Source organism: Panthera pardus, unplaced genomic scaffold, assembly GCF_024362965.1.
Source record: "Panthera pardus isolate Hobbes unplaced genomic scaffold, ASM2436296v1 HiC_scaffold_16, whole genome shotgun sequence".
Taxonomy (NCBI): domain Eukaryota; kingdom Metazoa; phylum Chordata; class Mammalia; order Carnivora; family Felidae; genus Panthera; species Panthera pardus.
In genome coordinates this window covers 135338547-135366252 of record NW_026526721.1, presented here as the reverse complement: position 1 = coordinate 135366252, position 27706 = coordinate 135338547, and the positions used below count along the sequence as shown (strand labels likewise).

General features: G+C 39.7%; 1 protein-coding gene across 1 annotated transcript in view; it reads right to left on the bottom strand.

The window, feature by feature from the left end:
* The window catches only part of KCNH8 (potassium voltage-gated channel subfamily H member 8), a 355181-nt gene that overhangs the window by 43237 nt on the left and 284238 nt on the right, over positions 1–27706 (bottom strand). Inside the window, exons 9-11 of the mRNA XM_019434283.2 lie at positions 18535–18734; positions 17406–17655; positions 11485–11699 (exon numbers count right to left, since the gene is read on the bottom strand). Coding sequence (XP_019289828.2) covers positions 11485–11699; positions 17406–17655; positions 18535–18734 — 665 coding nt within the window. The remainder of the gene's footprint in view (positions 1–11484; positions 11700–17405; positions 17656–18534; positions 18735–27706) is intronic.

The window sequence follows — 27706 nt, the reverse complement described above, 5'->3', positions numbered from 1 at the left end:
ACCGGAGGCCTCCAGATCTGCCTGCCGAGCACAGTCTGTGCCGCGGTGTAAGCAGACTGTCTCCACCATATGTCATCGTCTCTGCTGTCTACACCCTTTTGGGGAACTTCATGGGAAAAGCATTATTAGAGATGTTTATCCTAGGATTTTGTAATTTGTTTTTAATTTTAATTTAATTTCTACCAACTTAGCTCATTTAGAGCAGTTTTAATCATACCACCCACTGACTCGATGTTGTATCTGTCGAGTTTGGGTTTGGGATTAAAGGGCTAACTGAAGAGATGTCTTACGTGCCCAAGGATGATCTTTGAAAGATCCCAAACGGTGAAATATATACTGTAGTAAAACATTCAGGATTATTCTAACAAGATGCAGGAGATCAAATATTCTTGAATAGAAAAACAGAATAAAATTATGTTTTCAAAAAATCCTAACATACACACTGGTAAAATATTTGAAGACTGACTGAGAAATGTTAAAAATATTGCTGCTTTCATCTATATTCTTAGTCCTCCTCCATAACTGTGTGTATGTGCACATAAAGGAAGGATGGAGAACATTTTGTTTCAATTGCTAAGAAGGCCTCCAACTTTTTTTTTAACGTTTATTTATTTTTAGAGAGAGAGAATGAATGTGTGTGTGGGGTGGGGGGAGGGGAAAACAGAGAGAGGGAGCGAATCCCAAGCAGGCTCCACACCTCCATCAGTATAGAGTGTGATGTGGGGCTCAAACCCATGAACCAGAAGATCAAGACCTGAGTCAAATCAAGAGTCGGACACTTAATCGACTGAGCCACCCAGATGCCCAGCTAAGAAGGCGTCCAACTTCTTTTTTTTTTTATTTTTTATTTTTTTTTTGACATTTATTTATTTTTGAGACAGAGACAGAGCATGAACGGGGGAGGGTCAGAGAGAGGGAGACACAGAATCCGAAACAGGCTCCAGGCTCTGAGCCGTCAGCACAGAGCCCGACGCGGGGCTCGAACTCACGGACCATGAGACCATGACCTGAGCTGAAGTCAGCCGCTTAACTGACTGAGCCACCCAGGCACCCCAGAAGGCGTCCAACTTCTTACAACAGTGAAATGGAGTCTGAAAAGAGTTGAAAAACTATTTTGTACATCTGAAATGATAGTGCACGTCTGAAACTTCAGATTTACTTTCCAACATGGAACAAGGGAAGGATGAAGAATGATTATATGCAGAAAAGACTGAAAAGCATGTACTTGAATGGGAAGACATTCTCCCAGAGCTAGTTGGTGACCAGGGGGTTATTTAATAAATAGATGGATTTAGGAGCACATGACAGCACAAATACTAAGGGAAAGGACAAGTTGGATGGCCAAGCTACAATAGTTGTGCTGTCTTACTCATTCTCTTATTCATGAGAGGTCTTTCCGGAAACAGGCACAGGGGGTTTTTGATGAGACATGACAAGTAATAGCATTAAGGTTAAGAAGATTAAAGTGAATGTTATTCTGGAAATTCAGGATAGCTTCTGCTGTAAGTCAGGGTGCCTAAAGGAGACCAACCCTTTTTAGGAGAATTATGTTTTGATTTATGGTAGAGTGCTTTGGTGGACAAATGTACTAGGCTGGGATTCAGAATACCAGAATTGGACTCAATTTTATACTGTTTGATTCTTTTACTAATTCTGTAATCTCAGGCTGTGCACTGCTTGGACGCCCGGTTCCTTCATCTGTTAAGCAAGGATTCAGGGGTGATGCAAAGATTAAAATTTAAATTAAAGGAGGTATTGGAAACAAACTCCCTTGCTCATAATACATACTTAAAAAACATCAACATCTTTTCTCGGTCAGAAGATGTGCTACTAAATATGCAATTGACAAGAGAAATTAAAACCTGATGAGATACATTTTGATATTTTTACTGAATCTTATTTGAAACGCATACTCAGAATGGTTGAGGGAAGACTTCATCCCAAAGTAAGAGTCTACTTTGTGCAAAAGGGAATATTCTAATACATTTAGGTATACAATTCACTTAAGTTATATACCTAACCAATGACTAGATTTTTCGTTCTGTGAATGAATACATTTTCTTTTCCCCTCCCTTTAAGTCACTTGTCATCACAGGAAAAAACTGAGTTTTAATAGATGGTACTTAAGATCCCTTCCAATTCTAACATTTTATTGTTCTGTGGATATGGAAATATATATGAGTGAATGAATTAAATTCCAATAAGCATTCATCAAGCACATACTTTGTACCATGAGTTTTACAAGGAAAATGATTACAAAGATAAATAAACATAGTCATGGTTCAGAGAACTTATATGTATACAACTGAGTTCTCCACTTATAATTTGGTTGAATCCATTAATGATTTATTTTGTAAAAGCTTTCTCATTAAAGTACAGCATATGGGAAGAACATGCACGGATAGGAAGTGGACCGTTCAAAGAATTATAGAAAAGTTCTGTGGTTCATTTTCTCTTATGTGTAAATCTTATTTTCCTATGGAAACATGTTTCCCATGAATCCACCATTAATAAATAGAGCTGGCATTCACTGCTCATAGAATTAAGGGACAGAGGAAAAACATATCCTTTGTTTTGATGGATCAGCTTACACTAAGTTTCCATTGGGTTTAGGCTTCAGGTGGTTTGGGACTGCAATTGCAGTGCCTGGCCTCCCTTGCTTCCTTGCTGAAGGACTCTGGGCCAGTTTCTACCTCTCTCATCTTTAACTAGTCTTCTTATCTAGTACATGAACTCAGCAACTTATGTCCAAGGATTTTATGAGAGTAACGTAAGGCAATGTTCGTAAAGTGCTTAGCCTACAACTTGGTTCACAGGAGTGATTATGCCATCAGCAGTGTCAACATCAACTTCACGTCACAGAGCCTTGTCATGCGGGTGGGCTCTGTGACCACAGTCTACCGGAGAATTCAGGCGCAGACTCTGTACTTCCACAGATGGCTTAGACAACCGTTCAAAATGCAGTGCGGAATGCAGGATCCTGAGTAACAGTGGGGCAGGGTTGAGGATTCCTGGTGGATGCAGCCTAGGTAACTTTTCATTTTCAAGGAATGTGCGGAAGTTCAGTCCTGCCTCTGTGTGTGTGTGTGTGTGTGTGTGTGTGTGTGCAAATCTGACACGTTTTATTACAGGCTGAACATCTGCTGCTCCCTGCAGGATGGGAGCAACCAAGGAAGTAGGGAAAGAAACACTTTTCTGTCTTGTTTATGGGATGGCAGGTGGCCTTTTTATCCTCTGACTTTCCCAACTCAGCTAACCCCTGCTTCCCCCAAAGAGCTTAAAAATCTAAATGCTCACTGTTCAACTTGCAAACACGAGTTGAAATACCCAGATGTCCTCAAACTGTGGTTGATCTCTTTGCAGGGTATGCCTCATGCTGTTTGATTGACAAATGGCTACACAGGAGAGAATCCAGAGGAGATGAAACAAGAGCCCATTCAGGGTCCTTTAAAGCCTTTTGTGTGTTCTTTGCTTGTTTTTATTTTTAATTTACGTTTAAATAAGATTTGACTTCTAAGAAAATATTGCTGAGATATGTTTGTACAACCTATAATGATGTGATTACCCACAGTTCATACAATCACTGACTTTGCTTCATTTGTCCAACAACTACCTCTGGCCACCCCCCATTTTTCTGGATCCTTCTTATCTCAACTCTTCAGTCCATGGGTTGCCATGGAAAACACCATGTTACTTCAATGTGCTCTCCTTCCATCCCTGACGCCTCACGCAAATACTCCCACACACAATAACTGATGAAACCTGGGTAGGCACTTGACATGAGCTGAACCACTCATTCTTTTTTAGGAATCTAGCATCAACTAAGAGAGTCCCAGTTTAATCTGCTCCCCACTCGAATTGAAGAGCTGCTACCTGTGACCATTTCTTGCCATTTGGATAAAGAAAGAGGGCATGATGACTGAAGGAGAAAGAAATGGAGAGGAAAAGGAAAGTAAGAGATGTGGAGAAAATCATAATGTGATTATAAGAATTTCTGAGATTCAGAGGTGTGTGCACATCTGTGTGTGTGGGGGGGGTGGGTGGGTGTGTGCAGGTATGTATGTATATTTTATTTAATCCCATTAGCTACATACATTAGCTATGTATGTATATTTTATTTAACCCCATTGGAATACTTACAATAAATCTCTGCTTCTAGTGATTGATTCAAGTCGAGTTTTTATTGCCTACAGTCAATGTCCTTATTCTGAATTGCCCTAAAACTTACCAGAATTCTCAGGCTGGCCCTTTTGCCAATGCCCTACACTAGCTCTGTCCTAAACTAAGAATTTAAAAAAGAATCAGTGTGTGGTTTGAGAAGAGGTAAGAGTAACCTTTTTTCAGTTTTCATTTCTCTGAGGCAGGGGACTAGGCAGGAGAAAGAGAACTTCAAGGTTGGAAAGGAATGTAAACTTGGAGTCCCGTGGCATCCATTCCACCCTGAGATCTTTCGGGGGAAACAGATGGGGACAAGACTGATAATAATGGAGGGAATGAAGCAGTGAGTCTGGGTAATCACTTAGAAAAAAAGAGGACATCGGGTCTTTTAGCAAGTAGGGTGTTCACTAAGTGCCGTAAGTTCAACAGCAATCTTCATTTACTGAAAGCCATGAACATAAACACAATGCTGGGCTCTGGGGATACCACCCAAAACACAATCGTTTCCATCAAGGTAATATGTTTGCCAGCAAAACTTCTGAATCCATTGGGAGAATGGTATGAGAAGAGTTTCAGAACACAGAAAACATACTGGATGCAAGTAAAACTTCCAGGCCATTATCTACCGAGCTTTTCCTGGCATATCTGACACCATATCTTAAGCACCATGAAAGTGTATGCTGGGTAACACACTTGGCTACAAGATATTTTTTGTTGGGAGAGTATTTTAAAATACACAACTGACAAACAAAACATGTCTTGCTCCTAGGATCATAAGGAAAGCTGACACGATCAAATGACACGTGAGCCCTTCATTATGCAATTTTCTAAGAACAATTATCTCAAAAAGGTGCAGAATTAATTATGTTCTCTTATTACACAAGACTGAGCTAGCAGATGCACACCTACACACAGGCTACTCTCGAGGAGCTAAGTAGCTGGGCTGTCAGATAGGATTTTTTAAATTATTACTATTCGGTAAATCATTTTTAAGAAAATTGCTTCCAAGCAGCCCAATCTTATTCCAGTCTGAAATGGGGACTAAATTTAAACCAACTCCCTCCTTTGGAAATAGCTCCTTTTTTGGTACAATCTCGAATTAAATTGTAATATAGTCACATAGGCGGCAAGAAAGAGATGTTGGCAAATCACAGACTTCACTTGAAAGATCTATTCAGGCTTGTTTGTATCTAAGGGAGGACGCACAGAGTCAAACCTCCTGGATGCAGTACAGCTTAATTACATACGAGATGGTCCAGTGGACACATCTCAATAATGCTTGGGAATTAGATGCTTTTTCCAATGTTATTTGTATTTAAGACAGGGGCTGTCTTCTGAGAACTTTAAACAAAATAAAGATTCACCTTGGCAGATGAAAGACGTGGGGTCCAGACCCAGATGGAAATATAAATTCATATTCAGATGCCATTGAAACTAATGCTAAGGAACATGAGCTTTACTTGACCAGATTCCACCACACACATCAGAGACCCTCTACATCACAGTTTCCCATGAAGTGCAACAGATCCACGTGTTAGATTTTGATGAAGCATTTCATAAAATAGATGAGCTGCTTTACTAGACCCTGGCATTTTCCACGTGGAAATTCATTTCACTCAAAAAGTTTGTAGCTTCATTCCTCGGGCAATAAATGTGAGCTGAATAACAGTCCAGAGTGATTTAATGGTTAAAAGTATTGATTCTCTACTTTCTGGGGGTATTAGTGTTGTAACAGTCCACCTATTTGTACAGAAAATGCCCGTGTTAGCTTAGATTTGAAGGCAGATCCTTTTTCATTTAAATACAACTTACTATCCCAAACCCCACCTGGAGGATTACATTACCTATACTGCAAGGGTTTTGTTTTTCCTTGTTATTTGGCTTCAATTTGTCCTACGGCTTTTGAAAATCTCTTGCTTTGAACTTAGGGGAAGCGAAAAAGTCCATTTCCAATTTACCTATTCTTTCAATTTGTTCTTTTAAATCTTACTATTGATACTTCCTTTGGCTTTGTAACTTCTTAGAAATACAATTCTGAATTCCCTTAACTTTTTGTTGCGTTTTATTTTTTAAGTAAGCTCGAGGCCCAATGTGGGGCTTGAACTCATGGCCCTGAGATCGAGTCATATGGTCTACAGACTGAGCCAGCCAGGCGCCCCTCTTAACTTTTCATTTTAAATTCCATTTACTGGCTACTTGGTTGATGCTTTTAGGACTTTATTCATTTTCTCAAAATTTTACTGAAGTTCCAGATCGCAAAGTAAACTTTTTGACGTTCATGCATTCAGTCATTGAATATATATTAAATGTTAATTCCACATTAGGCTCTGACTTAGGCACTGGAGATATAGAATAAAACAACGCCTGCATAAAGTAGACATTCTAGTAGGAAGAAGTAAACATGAACAAGAAAATATACATATTAAAATAACTTAAGATCTTGCTAACTGCTATGAAAATGATAAACAAGATTCTGTGCCAGAGGATAACCTGGAGAGGCAAACTCCAGAGCAGGTGGTCGGTCAGGTAAGGCAAGAGGAATACCATTGCAGGAAGAAAGAACAAATGTAAAGGCCCCAAGAGGCAGGCAGGAGCCTGGCACATGAAAGGAAGGAAAAACAGGCCAGTTTGCTGGGGCGTAAGGCTGGACACAAGATGCCATTGGATGAATCTGAAAGGCAGGCAAGTGCTGGAATGCCTAGAATCTTCAAAGTTATGGTGGGGAGCCTGGATTTTCTTAATAGTCCATGAGGACCCATTGAAATTTTAAGCAATGGACCGACATGATCCAATTTATAATTTGAGAAGATTGCTTCTGCGGCCTTGATGTGAGAGAGTGGTGAGGAAGTAAGAACAGAGGCAAGAGAAGCATTCATTATATTGCTTCTCATTTATCATGGTCAGATATCCTTCCGCACCTACCATACCTACACACACACACACACACACACACACACACACATGCCCGCAACCCCCAGGGATGGAAAGTTGACCCTTCCATCAGCAGGAAACTTTTCACTTAAATTCATTCCATTTTGTTTATTCCATTCCATTATGTTTAATTATATATGTCTTAACTATTGCCTATGACCACTCTGGAACTTCTGAAGCAAATTATGATTATATATGCATTTGTTTCACTTGAGGGTCACTTGAGACTTTGAAGTATTCAGTTTTATAACTACACTATTTAAGCATGGTTCTTGGTCTATACAGAGAGTATATGTCAGTTGTGGGGAACTAGGATGTTATAATGTTGAGGCTTGAGGCAGCTATGATAGGTCAGCACCTCAAACCACCCACGTATGATCCCATCAGAGTGGAAAGAGGCTGCTGAAAGTACATGCTCCTCACGGTCTCCATTGTCTCCGCCTCGGGAGCCTTCTCTGAACTCTGGGCTAACCTGTTGTGCTAGATCGGAGATGGGCATTCGAAGACCTTCACCTCAAGGTCAATGACCCTCAAGAAACTGGGGAAATACCCCTTCCTAATGAGGCAGAAAGCCTGAAGGAAGAGACTTCATTTTTTTATGCATGACAATAATGAAAAACTGAGGAAAAAACACACTGAAAACGTAATAGGTTTCATCACCGACGAGCCCCTCAGTAAGAAGGTATCATCATTTTTCAATAACCATTGCGGTTTGTTGCTCCACAACCACAACGCCACCACCAAGTTCATGTGGACCATGTGAGAAGCACTTAGGTATTTTATATGTAGCCATCGAGCCCTGATTTTCGGTGCATTAGCATGAGTAATTTTTGAAAGCACATATTTTAGATACACGTCCGTCATTTCATCACAAATTCAAAATTCTTATATTAAGGCACTAAATTTCACAACCAACAATACCTGAGTCTGTGCTAAAATCAATTTTATAGAGTTTACCATGAGAAGCAGTGAAGCAAATTTCTCATAATCTGCATAGACAGGAATAACTAAATTAATCTCTGTCCATATTGGAGCCATCCAGGAGATATAAATAAGGCAAATATAGAAAACACTGGGTGCATAAAATGCATAATTAGGTCCAAACCATGCTAGTTAGACTTTTCACAAACTTAGAGTATATTTTACAGATTTCAATTAATTTTACTATGAGAACTGGATGAGCGGTCATTTGAAAGTTATATCATTTATCATAGTTCTAGGAGTTATATCTTGCATCCATATCCCCTTCTAAATTTTGACTATTTCTTAAAATGCTTTTATGGCCTTTATTTCAAAATGGGTTGACCATCAGTCTTCTCTTTACCCAGATGTTCCATGTCACCTAACAGGGTAGTAGGTACAGGGGCAAAAGGTGAATCCAGAAGGCAAAATCAGAAAGGTGACAGACAACCAAAGAGTGGGAGTTAAACTAATATGGACCAGCAATAATGGGGAATCTGGAGATGAAGAGAGAGCAAGAAGAGTGATGACAGCAGCAAGAAAGGGCTGAAGGATATATAGACACATTACATTTATATCGTTTGCATTTCCCTTCTGCAAATGTTCCTTCCTCTCAACCCACTGGTCAACCTTCCACAGAGGCTTCAACCCACTAAAAATCCTGTGGGATTCGATATTTTTATTTGTGTGAACATGTAGGGAAAGGGGCTGGGTTTCACACTGTTCTGACAGCAGAGTTGCAAAGCAAAGCAAGAATCCATAATCTTGGGTTACCATCAGAATACGAACTCGCCTAGAAGTTGTAGTATCTTTAGAAAGAGCAGAAGACTTTTCCCCAGGGTATGGAATTATGGGGAAGGGTGGTCCAAATTTAACTAGCCTTCAGAAGGCATAGCATCCCAAAATTTATACAGAGAGAGAGAGAGAGAGACAGAGGGAAGTTTTGAGTGATAAATGATTAGGAAAAACAAAGCAATAAAGGTTTTGGAGGTAAGCTTCAGCTTCCCTTTGCCTTTAAAATGCAGCTGATAAGGGACCCTCTGAAAAGAAGCAATACTTATGACTTAACGAAATAGCTTATATTGAACTAACCCTCTAGTAAAAAGTAAAGCTGGACAAAATACACAAAACAACTGTTTGAAAGCACTGGAGAACAATCCGCTGAGGGAAGACTTGAAGGGTTGTGGTCCCTGAGAAAAGAGGAACACACAGGTGCATGCTCTGCATTTACCCAAGTATCTTCTTGAGGGAATTTGCTATTTCATCGTGAGGTGGAAGAGAGTAGAATAGAAAGGAGCGGTCTTACTGGCTAAGGAGACAGAGGATGGAGTTCAGGTGAACAAACCACCTGGGATTTGAGGTGTGAAATCCCAGAGAATAGGGAGGCATGAGCCTAACGTGAGCCTGCACAGGGCAGCGCTCCAGGAGACTCAGGACAAAACAGCAACCGGGAAGTTAATGGCAGAGTAGAGGTCTCGGCCACCACACAGTCCGGAGGAGAGGGAGGGTGGAGTTCAAGCCCCACCTGGGGAGGCGCTGGTAAACATCTAAGGCTTTTAGTTGAGATCCCGGAAAAACCATGTCTTAGAGCCCTGGAGGTTGGGTGAAGCTGAAACAGAGCAACCTAACAAAGCCGAAGAGGAGCTCTGGACAGAATGGGAGTGGTTGGCTGGACCTTGATCTGCCTGCGAGAAGAAAACCTAAGCCTGTTTGGAGGAAAATAGTAGAAACAATTTTCATAAGTGACACCTACATTCAAACAAAAGTATGTCATCTGCTAAAAAGAAGGAACCGAATGACCACAACGAAACAAAACAACGCAAGAGAAAGAACAGTGCGTGAAAATAATCCCAAAGGCAATTCAGGTATTGGAGTTCAAAAATCCCTATGATTACCGTTCCAGAAAATAGGGAAAAAAAGGATAAAAAATTCAATCAAAGATATGGTATATGGATCTTTAAAAAGGAATCAAATAAAAGGAAGGCAGGGGTTGAGATCCAATATTTTCTACTTTACTATGCTGAGGCATGTTGGCTATTACTCTCTGCCCTCATTTCTTCTTTCCTCTTCAATTGCTTCCTCTAGCACACCTCCACTTTTCAAAAATAGTTGTCACGTTAGCCTGTCGTAGCGACTACAAAAGACACCTGTTGTTTTAAAAGTCCATCTGTTGAATTGGAAGATATGGAAGTCTCTTCAGTAAGAGACAATATAACCAACAGTTAGTGTATAGATTTTAGAGTGACAGATATCTGTGCTCAGGCTCTGTCCCTACAAGTCCATGAGATTATAAACATGTTACTTAGCCATTCTGAATCTGTTTTCTGCTCCATAAAAATTGATGGATACTTACCTTAAAAAGTCACCGCAAGCACTAAATGAGAGGCTTTATCTAGGCAGAGTGCAGAGCACAAATAAGTTCCCCCCAAATATTGATACCTCCTTTGCTGTTGGCTACTGTTAACAGAGAGAAGCACACATTTAAAACTGGTTAATCTTGAACTTCGGAATGGTGTGCCATCTACATATTGACTGTCATTTGAGATCCTCAACCAAGATGAAGTAATATACAATTTGTATCCTTTCTCTGTCTCCAAAGTGAGGAATATTAATGCCTAACAAAATGCCTGCACAATATGGGTTAGTCAAAACAATAGTTCCTCAGGAAAAAAAAAAGGAGTATTGCAAATATCTGGGACAAAACTCAAGGCAGCAGATTAAGCCTTTGTTGTTACAGAATGCTATGCATGCCCTGGCTTGCCTTTCAATAATCATTCCTATTAAATCATTTGTGTCTCTGACACATCTAATGAAGTCATGTTCGTGATCAGCTTAATCACAGGATGTAGCATAGTACCTATTTTGTTAGGAAAGCTGTTTGTATAAACTGAAACATGCAGCAAATACATAATTTCATAAAATACTCATTATGCTTTCAGCGTGACAATCTTTGGCTTGAATCCTTTTATGCATATTTAGTCATTTTAAGATAGACTGTTTTGGGTACTGGTTAACAAAAAGATTATTTTTGAGCAAACTCCGTAACAAGCAAGTGGAACGGTAAACAATTACTAACATAGCAAACCCTGAGCCATTTTTCTAGCTGCATCTTGACATTTGGGAGAAATCACACATCGGTAGCTAAATCTTATGTATCACTGAAACGGAGTCTAGTTAGAAGCACGTGAAAATAAACAGGAAAGACGCTGAATTAAGGGAGGTCATCTACAAATAATACTTTCCTAGAGCATTGATAACAAACTGCAGGCTTGACTTCTGGCTAATTATTTCATTGTTCAACTAGTGGTCGAATAATCATACCTTATTCATTCAGAGACTTTTACAAGTGAAGTCATGACATATGCTTTTTACTGTTATAAATGATCTCCAGGCCCCATGTTTTAGGTCTTGGCACTAATTAGAAGTGCGACTTACATCACTCTCGTGACCTTCTCGAAGGTTGTATGTGAGGTCATGCTGAATATCTTCCACGAATTTGTGAGCATATTCTGGGTAAAGGTCTAGCACTTCAAAGAGTCCTTTGAGGATGATGCACTGAAGATCACAGTAGGTTAAAGCCTTCACATCTGCGTTGGTCTTGATCACTTGGTCCTTAATTGATAGATTTGCTCCAATTAAGTCTCCTTTCCCTTGAAACAGTGAAAAGAGAGACAGGTTAATTTTAAAGAAAAGCAAGCTGAGACTGGCGACCTCATCTGACTTATAGGCATCACTTGGCTGAGATGACACCACAAGGGAAAAAGAAACCTCCATCTCAGCGGTGTTGAGATTCGGGGCCTGGTAATTCTTTGTGGTGGGGGGTTTTCTGCACAGTAGAATGTTTAGCAGCAGCTCATATACCCGACCCCCAGTGGTGACAACCCAAAACACCTTCAGATATTGCCAAATGTCCCCTGGCGGGCAAAACTGTTCCCAGCGAGAACAGTAGTCTAGGGGGTAAGGGCTAGGAGAGCCAGAGTTAGGAACTGTTAGGTCACAGATGGGCTCCAGACAGTCCCTCAGCATCCCATAAATGACTTTAGACAGAGAAGTTGATATCTGTGTCACAGTTGCCTCAACTCTTCAAGGGACATAATAATGGCTCTGATTTTTTTGAGTGCAAAAAGGCTCGAAACGAGACCATCAAACGTGTATTACTACTAATTTTCATTCTAACACAGTAAGGTGGGATTCATCATCAGCTTTCTAACATACTCAGTTTGTTTCATCTACCTCTAAACATGTCTACAAGACAGGAGGACGAGGAAGGTGAGCGTGCCCTGCCTCCCTCTGCTCAGAACTGGGAGGCAGACATCAAGTATTGCGCGTCATGGACGGTGAAATCTACTACATAAAAATGTAAAACATAAGCTGCAGTTCTAATGCTCTGTGACAGTGTGAAAGCCCAATTTCCCCATCAAAAAAGAAAGCGAGTAAATAAAAGCTATGAGCTTTTCGCTTGTGCCACTGCAGGGAGAGAGACGTATCACCATTTGGTGGCCTGTGCCCACCCCACACCGAGCACCCCTGATGCTCTGCGTGTAATACCTCAGCCTATCAGTCTTTGGCTGGATTCACCTGCCTGGAACTAGCTGGCTTCCTTGAGTTTACGATTAGATAATATTGGCCAATGTATTTGAATCTTTAAAATCTTTCAACTGATTTGAATCAGTTTCGCTTAGCAGGAAGGTGAGCATAAATGTAAAGAGCTAACAAAAAAACCCTGATTACAGCTTCAGATTTTAGACACAGCCATTATCAGCATCCCTGTGAGAAACATGAAAGAAAATCCATTCAGTTCTCACACAAACTTAGGTTAAATGCTGAAATAATATGACCTAAGTTCACAGAGGATACTGGCATTAGATTCACGGCTACAACGTAGGAGTTTCTTTGCTTTGTCCTTCTGCATGGGCTTTAAATTTCATTATTTTTTTAATGGCCGCCTGCTCCATTTCAGAGGGAATCAACAACCAACAACTGATCGACAGAAAAACCACGAAGCAAATAGTATCTTTGGAATGGTATACAACAAATTGCCCTGTCCTCCATTCAATTAAGTTTTTAACTTCTACATTTTCATTCCTTTATCGTGCCCAGCATTTCAGGAAGCAAAGCCTCTGACTTGTGTCAGACTTCAATAAAATTCTGTTTTATTGAATTTCACAGGAAAAGAAACATGCCAAATTAACCATGAACACCTGAAATGTTCATAAATATGTAACAGATAAAAATTGAACATCTGGAAATTATTGGATTACATCTAAATATTATCTTTGAATTAACATTAAATTTAAACTTTGAAATTGAGCCTAGTTGGCCAAAGAGAAAACAGGGCTAAAATCTATACTTACAGATGCTAAGGGAGTAAACAGCCACATGGTGCTAGAGAAGTCAAGTTGGATTTAAACGTTGTCACCAATAACGCTAACCTTGGAAATTCTGTTTCTTACATATTTTATTAGAAATCTAAATTAGTGCTCAAAAACTCAAAGTTGGGCACAGATGTAAATATATAGCCCAGATGCTCTGAATACAGCAAATTTCGAAATTTGTATATCTCAGGAGAATTTATCACGATGCAGTGTCTTGCCACAAAGAAGATTTACATTTTTCTGTGAAGCAACTGCTGTTTGGAGTGACTTTATTTATTTAAACATTTTTGAAAAATGTTTATTTATTTTTGAGAGAGAGAGATAGAGTGCTAGTGGGAAAGGGAAAGAGAGAGAGGGAGACACAGAATCCGAAGCAGGCTCCGGGCTCTGAGCTGTCAGCACAGAGCCTGACACGGGGCTCGAGCTCGCGAACCGCGAGAGCGTGACCTGAGACAAAGACGCTTCACTGACTGAGCCACCCAGAAACCCCTACAATGACTTTAGAGTTATCATACTTTCCTACCTAGGGTGACTGTAGCATGGCTATTTAAGCCACAATGACCCCAGCTATAAAACACCACCAACATCTTGCCAAACTTGGCATCCTAGAAAGAATTCCAGTTTATTTATTCATTGAGTGAATATTTATGAAACACTGACATGTGTTGTGGATACTGTTGAGCCCTGGCAAGATGAGCACTGGTAAATTACAACATGGTTTGCATCCTTGCTGATTGTACGGTCTTATGAATTTCTCACTATCATGCATTAGGACCTACATCTAAGTTTCCTAATTACTCTAAGTCCTGGTATCCTTATTTCTAAAAGAAGAGCAAGATCTCTATGGTCCCTTACTACTTCCATTTTTCAGAATTCTATTATTGATATTTGCTAGCCAGTTATTCTTCCACAGGGGGTGGGGGTAGCTGATGAGATGCATCTGCAAACTGTCCAGGTTCGAGCAATAACATGTTTAATTATAATTAGGCAGACTAACACCATCCGTGAAGAACACATTTATCAGTGCTTTGTCATTTTCTTTTAAACAACAATGAAGAAATTGGTGGAAAAACACAATTACCAGGACATGAAATGAAGGTGTGCAAAGCAAACAATTTCTACCCCCATAACAAATCCTTGCCTCTGTGTCAACTGCCTCCCCAGGCATCAGATTAAGAAATGCCTTCATGTATTGATTGGACAACTGAGGTGCTTGAATAAGTTATGGCTTGACAGCTGTTTGGTGATACTTCCTCGCTACAGCATTATATATTAATTCATTTTGTTGGCAGAGTGAACACGTATTAAATATCTACAGATCAAATGTGAAGCCATGTGCTTAAGTGTATCAAAGTCAGTATTGATTTTAATTGGCCCTATAAGACAACATTACCACAGGGAAAGTAAAATACTCAATCTCCACTGAAATAATGTTAATCACAGGGATAAAATATTAATAATTCGTTATCCTTGTTTGGGTTTAGTCCCAATACCACACAGGAGTATTTAGAATGGTCATGTGGCAATTTGCACTTAAATCATTTTTGATGTTGTGGAAACGAATAAGTGAAAATGCTAATCATGAAAATCATAATTTATGGAGGAAATCGGGGCCAAGAGCAAAAGGCAACGGATTAAATCTTTCAGCTGTGAGTAGAATGTTTTAAATAAGAAAATCCAGTTGAATTATGTATTACAAACAATGCTAATTACCTAGAAGCCATCACATTTGTACCTATTATGTTCTAATGTTATGGCGGTTGCCTTCATATTCCATTCCTAGTATCGTTGCTAGTTACCAAATGTAAAAATTCAGCACAATTATGGGGAAAAACCACATCATATGTATTTAAACATCATGCATTATTTTGGCTTACAAGCATATGAAGCCATATAGTTCTGGAAAAATAACTATATGCCCTTTTAAAAGCAGGTTATGTCAATAGGCAGGCTACAAAACTTACATAGTCCTAAGAAAGCCCATGGAAAGGTATGCTATGATTAAAGTTAAGTTTTTGAAGCAAATTCAGAAATAATGATCAATTGTAATGTAGAGCCATGAAATAATAGAATGATTGGCCTTTAACTTCACAGAGTTGAGAAGTAAGCAGGAATGTTAAGTCTCTTCTTAAAAACACACAAGCACAGAGAGCCTCACTCTAACACTGATGATGAACTGGCCAAGTTGAAAATAAACCCAGTCGCTCTTCTGTCAGTACTTTTCTGTTCAGGAGAAAAACATAAGAGGGTGAGTCAAGAGTTGAGCCAAAGCTCTGAAAGGCAAGCCCTACCTTTTCCCTGGTGCGAGGCCGACTGAGTAAACATGAAGCAATGGGAAGCACCTGTTTATTTCACTATTCCCTAGCCTCCACTCTTCACCTTTAATTGGAGATAATCACACCAACCTAACGGGGCAGTAGGATTTAAATTGGATAATGGATATAAAACACCCGGCTCATATTAGGGAGTCTCTAAATTTTAGTTCTCCTTTCCTTTTCCAAAGTATAATCTGTCTTGAAGCTTACAAACTAGAATCCAGTGATAGCAGGCTTATAGGGATGAGATAGAAAAATAGGCATTGCTTAGACGTGGAAAAGAGCACCGGAGCTAGAGTCAAAAAACCTAGGTTAGCTTTGACTTTGGAAAAAACAGAAAACACCACTCTTATCTGTCTCTTTGTGTTAGGAAGGCTTAAGCAAGACCCGATATGTAAAAATATGTTATAAACGGTTAGGCTGTTTCTAAATCTTAGTTCTTGAATATATTAAATATAAATTAGCCCCTTTTTATGAACACAAATTCTAAACAGTGGCGTACTACATTGGTGTTCAAAATATATTTAGATCACAACCTGATACGTTCGTAAGCCCCAATAAATATTTGAATAAACAAAAAACGAGTGATTTCAAAAGAAGTACACATAAAATTGTGGGTAGGAATTTTTCTATATTCACTCTACGTGACACCTTTTGTCAGCTGACCTTTATATTTCAATGAACACCAATTAGGTCTTAAAAGTTGGGAGTCAGTTTTGTGGTACAAAATCTTCACAAACTGTCTTGTGAATTTTCTTTGAGGAAGTTAAAAAAAATAAAAAAGAGGCCTATGGCCACCTTGACAATATTGGGTTAGTGACTGCAATGAGAGCTTATCTTCAGTGCATAATCACTTTTGTGTTATTTCTAGCACAGATGGAGCCATTTTCATGTTCTTCTCTGACTTTGTTCTCCACAAAAATACAAAAATGCCCCTTTAAAATTGACCAGGTATTTCACTAAGAGGCAGCAGGCATCATGACTAATAATCTGGCTTTAGGAATCAGAAAGAACTGTGTTCATTTTCTTATGTTATTTGGGACAAATTAAGTGAACATACTATTTAGTCATTTGTAAAATAGGGTTAATATTCATCTGCTGGATTTAAACAAATCTTTTTCACGTTTATTTATTTTGGGGAGAGAGAGCGCAAGAGAAAGTGGGCGAGGGGTAGAGAGTGAGAGAGGGAGACGAAGGATCTGAAGCGGGCTCTGCCCTGACCGCAAAGAGCCTGCTCTGGGGCTCAATCTCACTAACTGTGAGATCGTAGCCTGAGCCAAAGTCAGACACTTAAACAACTGAGCCACCCAGGTGCCCCTGGATTTGTTTTTAATCCAGCACTATGAATCCAGATAGAGAGTGAGCACGCCTATGTGAGCAGAGGAGGGGCAAAGAGAGTGACGCTCCACTGACTGAGCCACCCAGGCGCCCCAATACTGCTGGATTTTTAACAAGAATGAAATGCTATGTTGAATGTGGAAACTCAGTATGTGGCAGAACAATAATAATACATAGTTGGCAAATTAAATCCATTCAAATTTGCCTGATTCCATATATTCATCCAGAATTTTCTTACTCACAATAGCAGTACCCCCCTCCCCGCTTTTTTTCTTTTTAACTTATGCTCTAGGGTAAAATTTCACGAAGCTTTTCAACTCCGACGTACCAAGAATAGCCAGCACCATGCTGTCTTTAAGAACTTCCATGGAGCCTGAGCATACAAAGTAGATGGCCTGCAAAGCATCTCCTTGACGCAGCAGATACTCCCCCGGAGCACAGAAAGAGGTTTTGATGTGTAGAGACAGAGACCTGAGGCAGCCCCGGCTGGCACACTCAAAAAGGGACAACTGTAAGATCTCCTTGTTCAAATGCATAGTGATGTCAGAACGCAGCTCATCTGGAAAGTCTTTCAAAAGCTGTCAAGATGAAAGAAGAAATCAAGTTGGGGTAAGTCTAGTCTAATTGATTTACTCTGCAAGACAAGGGGGTGTCCTTCCCACTGTTTGACCAATAAGAGTATAGAAGAGGAACTATATGTATGTGATAGTCCTGGAGAGATTTTTTTTTTAGTGACTGTGACCCCAGTTAGGTGCTCATTGAAAATTAGCTGATAATAAGGCCGGGGAAGTAGAATACATTAATAAGATTCTGGAACGAAAACGTATGGCATACTGTGACATGCTTCTCACAAAGACTCCTACTCGGGACAGAAGATATGGAATTTGGGCCCACTGGTGTTTCCTCTAGATTATGATCACACGAAGAGAAAAGAAACCAAATAATTACTTAAAAGTATGGATTACTAGCTTGATTGGGAGGGAGCGGTTGTAGCACGTTTGTTTGATTTATAGGATACCTTTCTTACAGTGGTGGTGGTCTGGAGTATTCCTGGGAGTCTACAGATAACATGTGTGCTGGAAGATATTTTCGGTTTTACTTTGTTGGTTTTAAAGGCACACATTAACTTGGGTAATCTCAATTCCAAGATGACACCGTTTAGTAGTCATAAGAATTGGTTCCTCCGAAGAGGGCCAATGAGGATGAAAGTTAGGCAGTCCAATTGACCAGAATAGCAAATTAACATAAAACATTGGTCAATCCAAAGTGGCATAATGAAAACATAAGCCAAAGCAGATGAAAGAAGATAGACGGGGTTTCACGAGGGATTAAAAAATAGGGATGAGCAAGTTGGTAGATGTGTACTTCACTTCCAAGACCTGAATTTGAGCACCTTGCTTTTAGCCAAGAATATGTGCTTTCTGCCTGAAAACCTCAGCATGAGAAATGAACATTACCTCATTTGAATCTATTCCATTGTTGACTGACCAGGTTGTTTGGAAATATTCGAGCATCCTCTGCTTGAGCTGCTGGGGCAGGTGATGGACTCGTATAAAGTCCTTCAGATCCTTAGTTCTAGTGTGATAGAGGGACCATCTGGAATACATCCTCTGTATGATCGCGGTCACGTTTCCAAACACCAAGGCGTGCATCAAGGCTAGAGAAGACAACACAGCATACAATGGGAGAGAACTATGACGGAGGGGCTCACCCGTTAAGTCTAAATTTACAGTTTATAGATCCTGAATTCAGCAGAGTATGTTTATGTGGCCATGTTGATACAGCTGTTTTGGTACAAGCGTTTTGGTACAGCCACTTCGCCATAGACTGCATCCTAACGTAGTCATTTTGATCAGAGTTAAAATCAATCAGAATAAAAATATCTTCCAAAAATCCTCAGTAATAGGCAAAACTGACCCACACTTAATCCGTTACCTGCCATTCTGGCCAGGACAAACTTTTATTTTGCACTTTTCGCATCTACATTTTTAACAGGTATAGTTTAATAACCATGATAAAATAATTTTAATATAATTTCATAAAATAAACTATAAAGTTATAGCTCAGTGGTTATCATAATAACAAATACATTTTCAAAATTAGTCTAAGTGGTTAGCCCTAGTCTTTTCCCCTAAGCCATCACTTAAAATTAGTTTTATGATATTAAATATGACACATTTTTATTAATAAAGGTATGGAGAAAGTGGTTAGAAATGTAACTGAGGATTTTCTGAGCAATCTGAAGCTGAGATTAATATGGCTCTAATCGCCAACCCCACTTTGGCTCTGTGGTTACTCCGTGGTTAAATTTTAAGGGAGATATCAAAAAATCTGAGACTATTAAAGAAACAAATACATTCACAGAGGAAAACTGGTATTCTGCCTAGTGTTATGTTGCCATCCTGAGAAGAACCAGGTGGTACATATACATAGGACTCCTGTTTTGATGAGCTTTCTCAGTCAGATTATATTTAATCCCCAATTTCTTTTTTTTTAAATATGAAATTTATTCTCACATTGGTTTCCATACAACACCCAGTGCTCATCCCAACAGGTGCCCTCCTCAATACCCATCACCCACCCTCCCCTCCCTCCCATCAACCTTTAGTTTATTCTCCGTTTTTAAGAGTCTCTTATGGTTTGGCTCCCTCCCTCCCTAACTTTTTTTTTCCTTCCCCTCCCCCATGGTCTTCTGTTAAGTTTCTCAGGATCCACATAAGAGTGAAAATATATGGTATCTGTCTTTCTCTGTATGACTTATTTCACTTAGCATCGCACTCTCCAGTTCCATCCACGTTGCTACAAAAGGCCGTATCTCATTCTTTCTCGTTGCCACGTAGTATTCCACTGTGTATATAAACCACAATTTCTTTATCCATTCATCAGTTGATGGATATTTAGGCTCTTTCCATAATTTGGCCATTGTTGAAAGTGCTGCTATAAACATTGGGGTACAAGTGCCCCTATGCATCAGCACTCCTGTATCCCTTGGGGAAGTTCCTAGCAGTGCTATTGCTGGGTCATAGGGTAGATCTATTTTTAGTTTTTTGAGGAACCTCCACACTGCTTTCCAGAGCAGCTGCACCAGTTTGCATTCCCAACAGTGCAAGAGGGTTCCCGTTTCTCCACATCCTCTCCAGCATCTATAGTCTCCTGATTTGTTCATTTTAGCCACTCTGGTGTGAGGTGATATCTCAGTGTGGTTTCGTTAATCCCCAATTTCTTACTGAACCGTCCCCTTTCTGAAACCACCACCCGATTATAATAAGATAGAAAACTTGGTTTACACGAATTCAACAGTTGGAGGGGATTGGAGATGGGTCTTCTACCAGAAAAAAAGGGATTTCTAGGAGTTGCCCAATGTAGGGAGTGGTCAGAAATCTTAAAATCAGAAAATTCAGGACAGGAATTTGCACTAAATAGTCATCAGCCAAACAGAACTGGAATGGCCCCTGCATATGCCATCAGATAGTCCAAGAAGGTCTTTGACCCGCCTGGGGCTGTGACATTGGAAGACGTGAGGGCTGGGTATAGTTACATTTATGGGCAGATCAAGTATCAGATATTCAGATTTCAGCCCAGCAGTTTTTGGTTAAAAAAAAAAAGACTACAAATCTAGTAGTTTGTTTATTAGGAGCTCTCGAAGTGTCCCTGTACCAAAATCTCAATGTCCAAGGAGCTCTGTTAAAGTTTCTTACATCAAAATGGATACATTTATGCAAAAACACCAACATATTACTGCATCTATCTTCCTGAATCTCCATCCTATTTCAGGATAGCCCCAAATAAAATTCTTCCTTTCCTCTACATTTGTCAGAATGTATGGATCACTGGCATACTAATTTCGATCTAATCTAACATTGGAATTAAAATTCTTTTAGGTTATATATCATCATTTCTCTATGAAAGATAGGATCACCATGTCTATAAAGACAGCTGGTAATAATAAGGAAACCCTCAATATTTTGGAACAGTTACTAGAATAGGGTTAAACTTAGGGTCTACATACAGGAGGAATATAATGTTGTAGAGAGAATATGGACTTCAGAATCAAACACATCGGAATATGAAACCTGACTTTGGCACTTCCTAATTGTGAACTTGGGAAGATACATAATTCCCATACGTGGATGCAGTTCCCTTATATATAAGTGGGCATAGTTGTCCCTTATTCATAGGGCTTTTTTGAGATTTAAAGAGTTAATATATATACTATATAAATATAAATATGACATTTATTATTATTTAAATATAAAATTATATTAAGTATAAATCTATATTTTTTAAAGTGCCTAATATTTTGTGTGAAAAACGGGTGCTCAATTTATGTTCTTTTTCCCCATGATAGTGAAAAGCATAATCATGAATTTTCAACACGCTCCGTGGCGTAAAATATGGGGGGAAAGACTCAGGCAAGGTTTTCCAGCAACCTCGTAAATATTTAAGAGTGGTTGTTAGTGGGAATGACTTCTTGATGAAAGAAATTCAAGAAATATTTAGTCAGTTCCTGCTCCATACAAATGTAGGCAAGTGTATATTCTCCCCAAGTTTTCAAAAATGAAACGTTTTCCAACAGGTCAAAACTATCCTAAGAAAAATGTGCATTACCTAATAACTTACTGTTGAATGGCTCTTGGTAAATTCCAAATTGAGATCCGTTCTTCTGTAGGAGCACAGTGGCTCTGAGGTCAAATATTTTGTTTGGAAGAAGAGCCCTCTATTTATGATAAACACTCAGCAAAGAAGAGAAGTGATTCTGCTCCAAGTCAAAGAAATTAAACACCAATTTCAGGCTCAGTTAATATACTTATGGGCTCGGTGTGTGGAAGGCCCTACCGTCTGTAAAAGTATGTAATGGTCTTTCATCGAGATTAAACTGAGTACTGAGAACAATTCTATTTCATTTATTTTAACACCGCCTTCCTTAATTACGTGTATGATTTTAACTTTGCTTTGCTTAATTATAATGTGTGTAGAGCACTTAAAGTAAGAGAAATGATATGTTCAGACCGTTTAGCATCCTGATTGTACATCATCAATAAAATGAATTACTGGATTAATTGTAGCATTCTCAGTGTTGTTGGAAAGTCCCAGTCTATATCTGAGTCACCATAATTTCAAAGTCTCATTTCAGCATAGGCAAATACTTCTAATTTAGGTAGTTAAAAAAATAAAACCCCAACTTCCATAATTTTCCAGTTCCCAAAGGTATTTTGCCTCTCTGTCACCGGTTATCATTTTCACACCGGTGAAGCATATATATAACTCTCAGGCCGAATCATTCCATCTGCTATGAAAGTTTGACTCAAGAATGGCAATATCCAGGTCAGTTTGGAAGTTATCATTCACTTTTCCTTTTACTCCTAGCAAATCTGACGTATATAATTCTTAAAGTAGCATGCTGGGGCTGCTGCTGAGTGTGTGGGAGGCTCTTTTGCTTTGTGTAGGCATTTTGTATAGAATGGATTTTGTAAAATCTCGCCTTAATATCAGGTCTTGGAGGAAGCTCGATAATTGGGATCTCAGAAGAATGTAAACAGACCTCCGGTGAAAGAGTCCTCCTAAAGGGCTGCCTGGCTTTCTCTCTCTTTGTCTCCTTTTTCTTCCTTATTCTTCTCCTTTCCCTTCCCCCTTTTCTTCCCTTCCTCTCCCATCTCCTTCCTTCTTTTTTTTCTCGCTCCCTACTTTTTTCTCTGGATTTTGGGCAACATTGCTCTCCTGAGGTATAACATCGTTGCTGAGTTCTTTAGCCAACCACTTCGCATTGCCTTCAGAGTCTACAGAGGGACTGTTTGCTCCTGATATAAAAGGAGACCAGAGCTCAGGCTCTGGGTAATCTTAGCTGTCCTCCTCCTCTCTCCCACCTACTCACTGACCTGGAATTTTCCACTCCTGTCAGAGTACACTGGGTTGTGGATGGCAGATGGCAGAGAAAACAGAGTGAGAACAATTTCCTAAATGACAAATTCAAATGGCAGTGTAGACGTCTTTAAAAAAGCCTGAATTTGTGAACACCATAGCCCATATGGGTCCAATAAAATTATGTCAGGAGAATATATATATAGGATGAGAGGACCCAAGGAAAGCCTTAACTGTTACGAATTTCACTTTACCTTTTTCGGGACAACGATGCCTCATTTAAACCGGACATGTCCTCAGTGGTGAGTCACCTTCGCTAGGAAGCTTTATCTAACCTCTGAGCTTGAGCCGATGGGCCCATCAATTGGAACCTATTCGTTAGGTGACTACTGGACAGCCATTACCAAGTGTGATAGAAGAACTTTTAAAGTGTGGGAACATGTTCTAATATATTTTGTTTGGTGGCAAACACAATATGCAGAATTGATAGAAATGTTGCCAAAAAGAGGGCTATATATATGTAAAAAGACTGCAAAGACTGTCTTTTGGCGATGGGATTTTATGTAATTCTAATTTTTCCGTGGATTTTTCAGTCTTTTCTAAATGTGCATTATAATAGGAAAAATTAAAGTGGGAAAAGAAAGAACATCATCTGCCCAAGTTCCTATTTCCATTACTAAACTGTGAACTCCTCGAAGGAAAGTATCATGACTTAGTCATTTTTGTTTCGCCAGCATATAGCACAGTGCCTGGCATAACTTATGTGTGCCATAAATATTTATGGCACTGAAATGAACCTCTGGTCGTTTGATACTTTCTGTAAAAAGTTTTGTAATCATAAGCAATTGGCTTAGCAAATGAACTCTGAAGCATTTAGCCCCAAACCCATCCCTTCACCCCCACCCCACTCCCCAAAGGGAATCTTTTAAAATTATTTATTTTAGGTCTCGTGATTTTTACCAATATTTTAGACAACAAAATTTTACTTCTATTGCTTGGCTCATCATGTTGAGATAAGACCTAAAAACAACCTGCCATGAAAGGTGAGAACTTAGCTCACTGCTACCTACCTTCCCATCCCACACTTGGTGGTTATTATTTTTAGCTCATGTATTATAATTTTACAAGGCAAAATTAATATCAATGACACATCAAGAAAATTACACAAATATTTAATGTACAGCTCACTATACTGAACCACCCCCCAGATGAATATATAGGATGTTATCAGCACCCCAGGCCTCCCTTGTGTCCCCTTCACAGACACTAACCAGCCTCATTACCAAAGGTAACCACAGTTGTGAATTCTATTGTAATCTATAAGCTTTGCTTAGTTTTCATTTCTCTTTTTTTTTTTTTTTTAATTTTTAACGTTTATTTATTTTTGAGAGACAGAGAGAGACAGAGAACGAGCAGGGGAGGAACAGAGAGAGGGGGAGACACAGAATCTGAAGCAGGCTCCAGTCTCTGAGCAGTCATTATAGAGCCCAATGTGGGGCTTGAACCCACAAACCCTGAGATCATGATCTGAGCCGAAGTCAGTTGCTTAACCAACTGAGCCACCCAGGCGCCCCTCTCTCTTTTTTTAGGTTTATTTATTTATTTCATGTGTGTGAGAGAGAGTGCACGCTCACACTGTCAGCCTGAGCGAGATCAGGGGCTCAATCTCACGAACTGAGAGATCATGACCTGAGCCCAAATCAAGAGTCTGACTCTCAGCTGACCGAGCCACCCGGGAGCCCCATGTTGTCATTGTTTTTAAGTATCTCATTCTGGCGAATATAAATGCTATCTAATCTTGATCTTAATTTACAAGGCTTTGATAAATGACGTTGAACACCTTTTTTATATTTTTATTGTCTATTTGGCATGGGAATCTGTTTGTGAAGTACTTTTTTTTTATTTTTTATTTTTTTTTAACGTTTATTTTTGAGACAGAGGGAGACAGAGCATGAATGGGGGGAGGGTCAGAGAGAGAGGGAGACACAGAATCAGAAGCAGGCTCCGGGCTCTGAGCTGTCAGCACAGAGCCCGACGTGGGGCTCGAACCCACGGACCGCGAGATCACGACCTGAGCCGAAGTTGGACGTTTAACCGACTGAGCCACCCAGGCGCCCCTGTGAAGTACTTCTTAAAGGTTTTATGCCTTTTTGGGTTGTCTTCTCATACTGGTTTGTAGACAGTCTTTATATATAATAGGTACGAGCCTTTTATCAGATAAGTGTTTGCAAATACTTTCTCCTATCCTGTGGATTGCCTCTTCACACTCTTTTTTTTTTTTTTTTTTTTTTTTTTTTAAATTTTTTTTTCAACGTTTTTTATTTTATTTTTGGGACAGAGAGAGACAGAGCATGAACTGGGGAGGGGCAGAGAGAGAGGGAGACACAGAATCGGAAACAGGCTCCAGGCTCCGAGCCATCAGCCCAGAGCCTGACGCGGGGCTCGAACTCACGGACCGCGAGATCGTGACCTGGCTGAAGTCGGACGCTTAACCGACTGCGCCACCCAGGCGCCCCGCCTCTTCACACTCTTAAATAATGTCTTGGAAAATACAAATTCTGTAGTTCAATTTACCCATCTTTTTCTTTATGGTTAGGGCTCCAGCGGGAATTAATTTTAATGCAGTTTTAAGAGGAGTCCAGGTTGTTTTTCAACATGCAGATATACATTTGACCCTGCAACATGTGTTGAAAGAATCGTTTCCCCTTCGTACGGCATGTCCCCTGTGTCATAGAATGTCCATACGAGTGTGGGCCTATTTCTGTCCTCTTCCATTCCACTGGCCTATTTGTTCCTGGGCTAACATGTGCTTTCTTAATTGTTGGAACGTTACAGTACATCTTCATAACTGTCGCACAAATCTTCCAATTTTGTTCTTCTTTACAATTGCTTTGGCTAGTTTTAGCTCTGCATTTCCACTAACCCGTAGAAAGAGCTTGTCATTTTTCAAACACACACACACATATCCACCAACACACATGGACACACATCTACTAGAATTTTCGCTGGCATTGCACTGAATCCTTAGATCAATTTGGGTAAAACTGGCATCTTTATAATATTAAGTCTTAAAACCATCATCATTGTATATCCTTCTGTTACTCCCCTTGTAAATTTTCTCACTAATGCTTTGTAGTTTTCTGTATAGTAGACTTTTTTAAATGTGTCTTTTAAAATGTGTCTTAATCGTCTTCCCATAAATCAGTGGTTAGCACACACTGTAATTACTGATGCTCACACGGAAGCTTCCCCTTCCTTCCTCCTCCTCACTCAGCCAGTGAATGTCTCTGCCCTAGATATTTATCTGGGGTTTGGGCAGTCACCTGCAACATTTAAGATTGCAGCCGTCTGCTTTTGTAGTAAATATTGCATCCCTGTCATTAGTAATGTCATCAGCCTTGGGTGGAGATTCCTAATAAGATGCCTCAGACTTGATTCCTTAGGAATATATACCTAAAATTTAAAAAAAATAAATTATTTCTGAATATTTGTAGAAATCATGTGAATAAAATCAACTCATAGGATATAATAACATGGATATTGTGTAAGAAGTTTGCTAGGTCTCAGTGAATCTTGGCAACGGACTCACTAAAACTCCACGTCTTTATGTTTAAATGAAGGTGTTAGTAACTTCTATCTCATGGTGTTAGGAGAATTAAACGAGCAACATGTTCCATATTATGAGCTCTTATGATTAGCTCTCAAGGTCATACAAATAGTTAAACAGAAAATACTAAAATGCAGACATCCTTTCTTCTAGCCTAAGGTAATTGTCACAGTAATACAGAGTTGTTTCCCACAAACACAAATTTGTGTTTAACTAATAAATTCAAGTTACTTAGATGCCGTCTGCCATTCAACAGCAGTGGTTTCCCAAGTGCTGTCCAAGTCACCCAAATGCTTTAAAGCCACTGACAAATGAGCACCGGTTTTGCACCAGGATGATGTGATCAATGAGCATTTAACAAGTGACAAAGTAACATCGTCTGATTACTTCCCATATCTTTTGGCCCTGTGACCAGCATTGCTTTCTACTTACAGTGAACAGCAGGGAATAATTTATGCCATTTCCGATTCAGGACCAGTCACAATATTTTATGTGGATCAATAGAGAATAAAAGCTCAATTATCTAAGCAGATTCTTCAAACGTCAAATCGGTAGGTTAATCCTTGAACATTTGAGCATTTCCCCACCTTTCCATCCGGAGTAGAAGAAACATGGGCAAATATTAAATAAGTATAAGCTGTGTATATTGGCAAAATGCCTGTAACTTTGCTAAGCTGAGAGATGGGCAATCAAGGAGACTCGCAATTATAGAAGTCATAATACTGGGTATAAAACAGCCACCACGGCGTCTGGCACATTGTAGCTCTTCGGAAAATGAGAATTCCTGTTCTCTGCTCCCTAGGCTGTTGCTGCCGTACATCAGCCAAGACTGTTAGAATTGCTGCAGTCCCAGGATGCCCCTTCAGCAGCTCTGTCACCAGCACAGCCTTTCCAAGAAATTCTCCCGATCCCTGGCCCTTGTTTTCTCACTGCTTCGGAACTTCCTAACGGATTCGGCACGTAGAGCTTTACTGCCTGGTGTTAGTACAGCTCTTTCCACATCTTTCAGCCTATCTCTTCCAGACTGGATCATAAGTTCCTTGAGGGAAGGCTTGGCTTTATACTTTGATTTCGCCATAAGCTGGATGAGTCATTTCTTAAAGCCCCGCACAGCCATTTGACATCTCCCACGCAAGGAACCTGTTAGGAACCATCCTGTATTA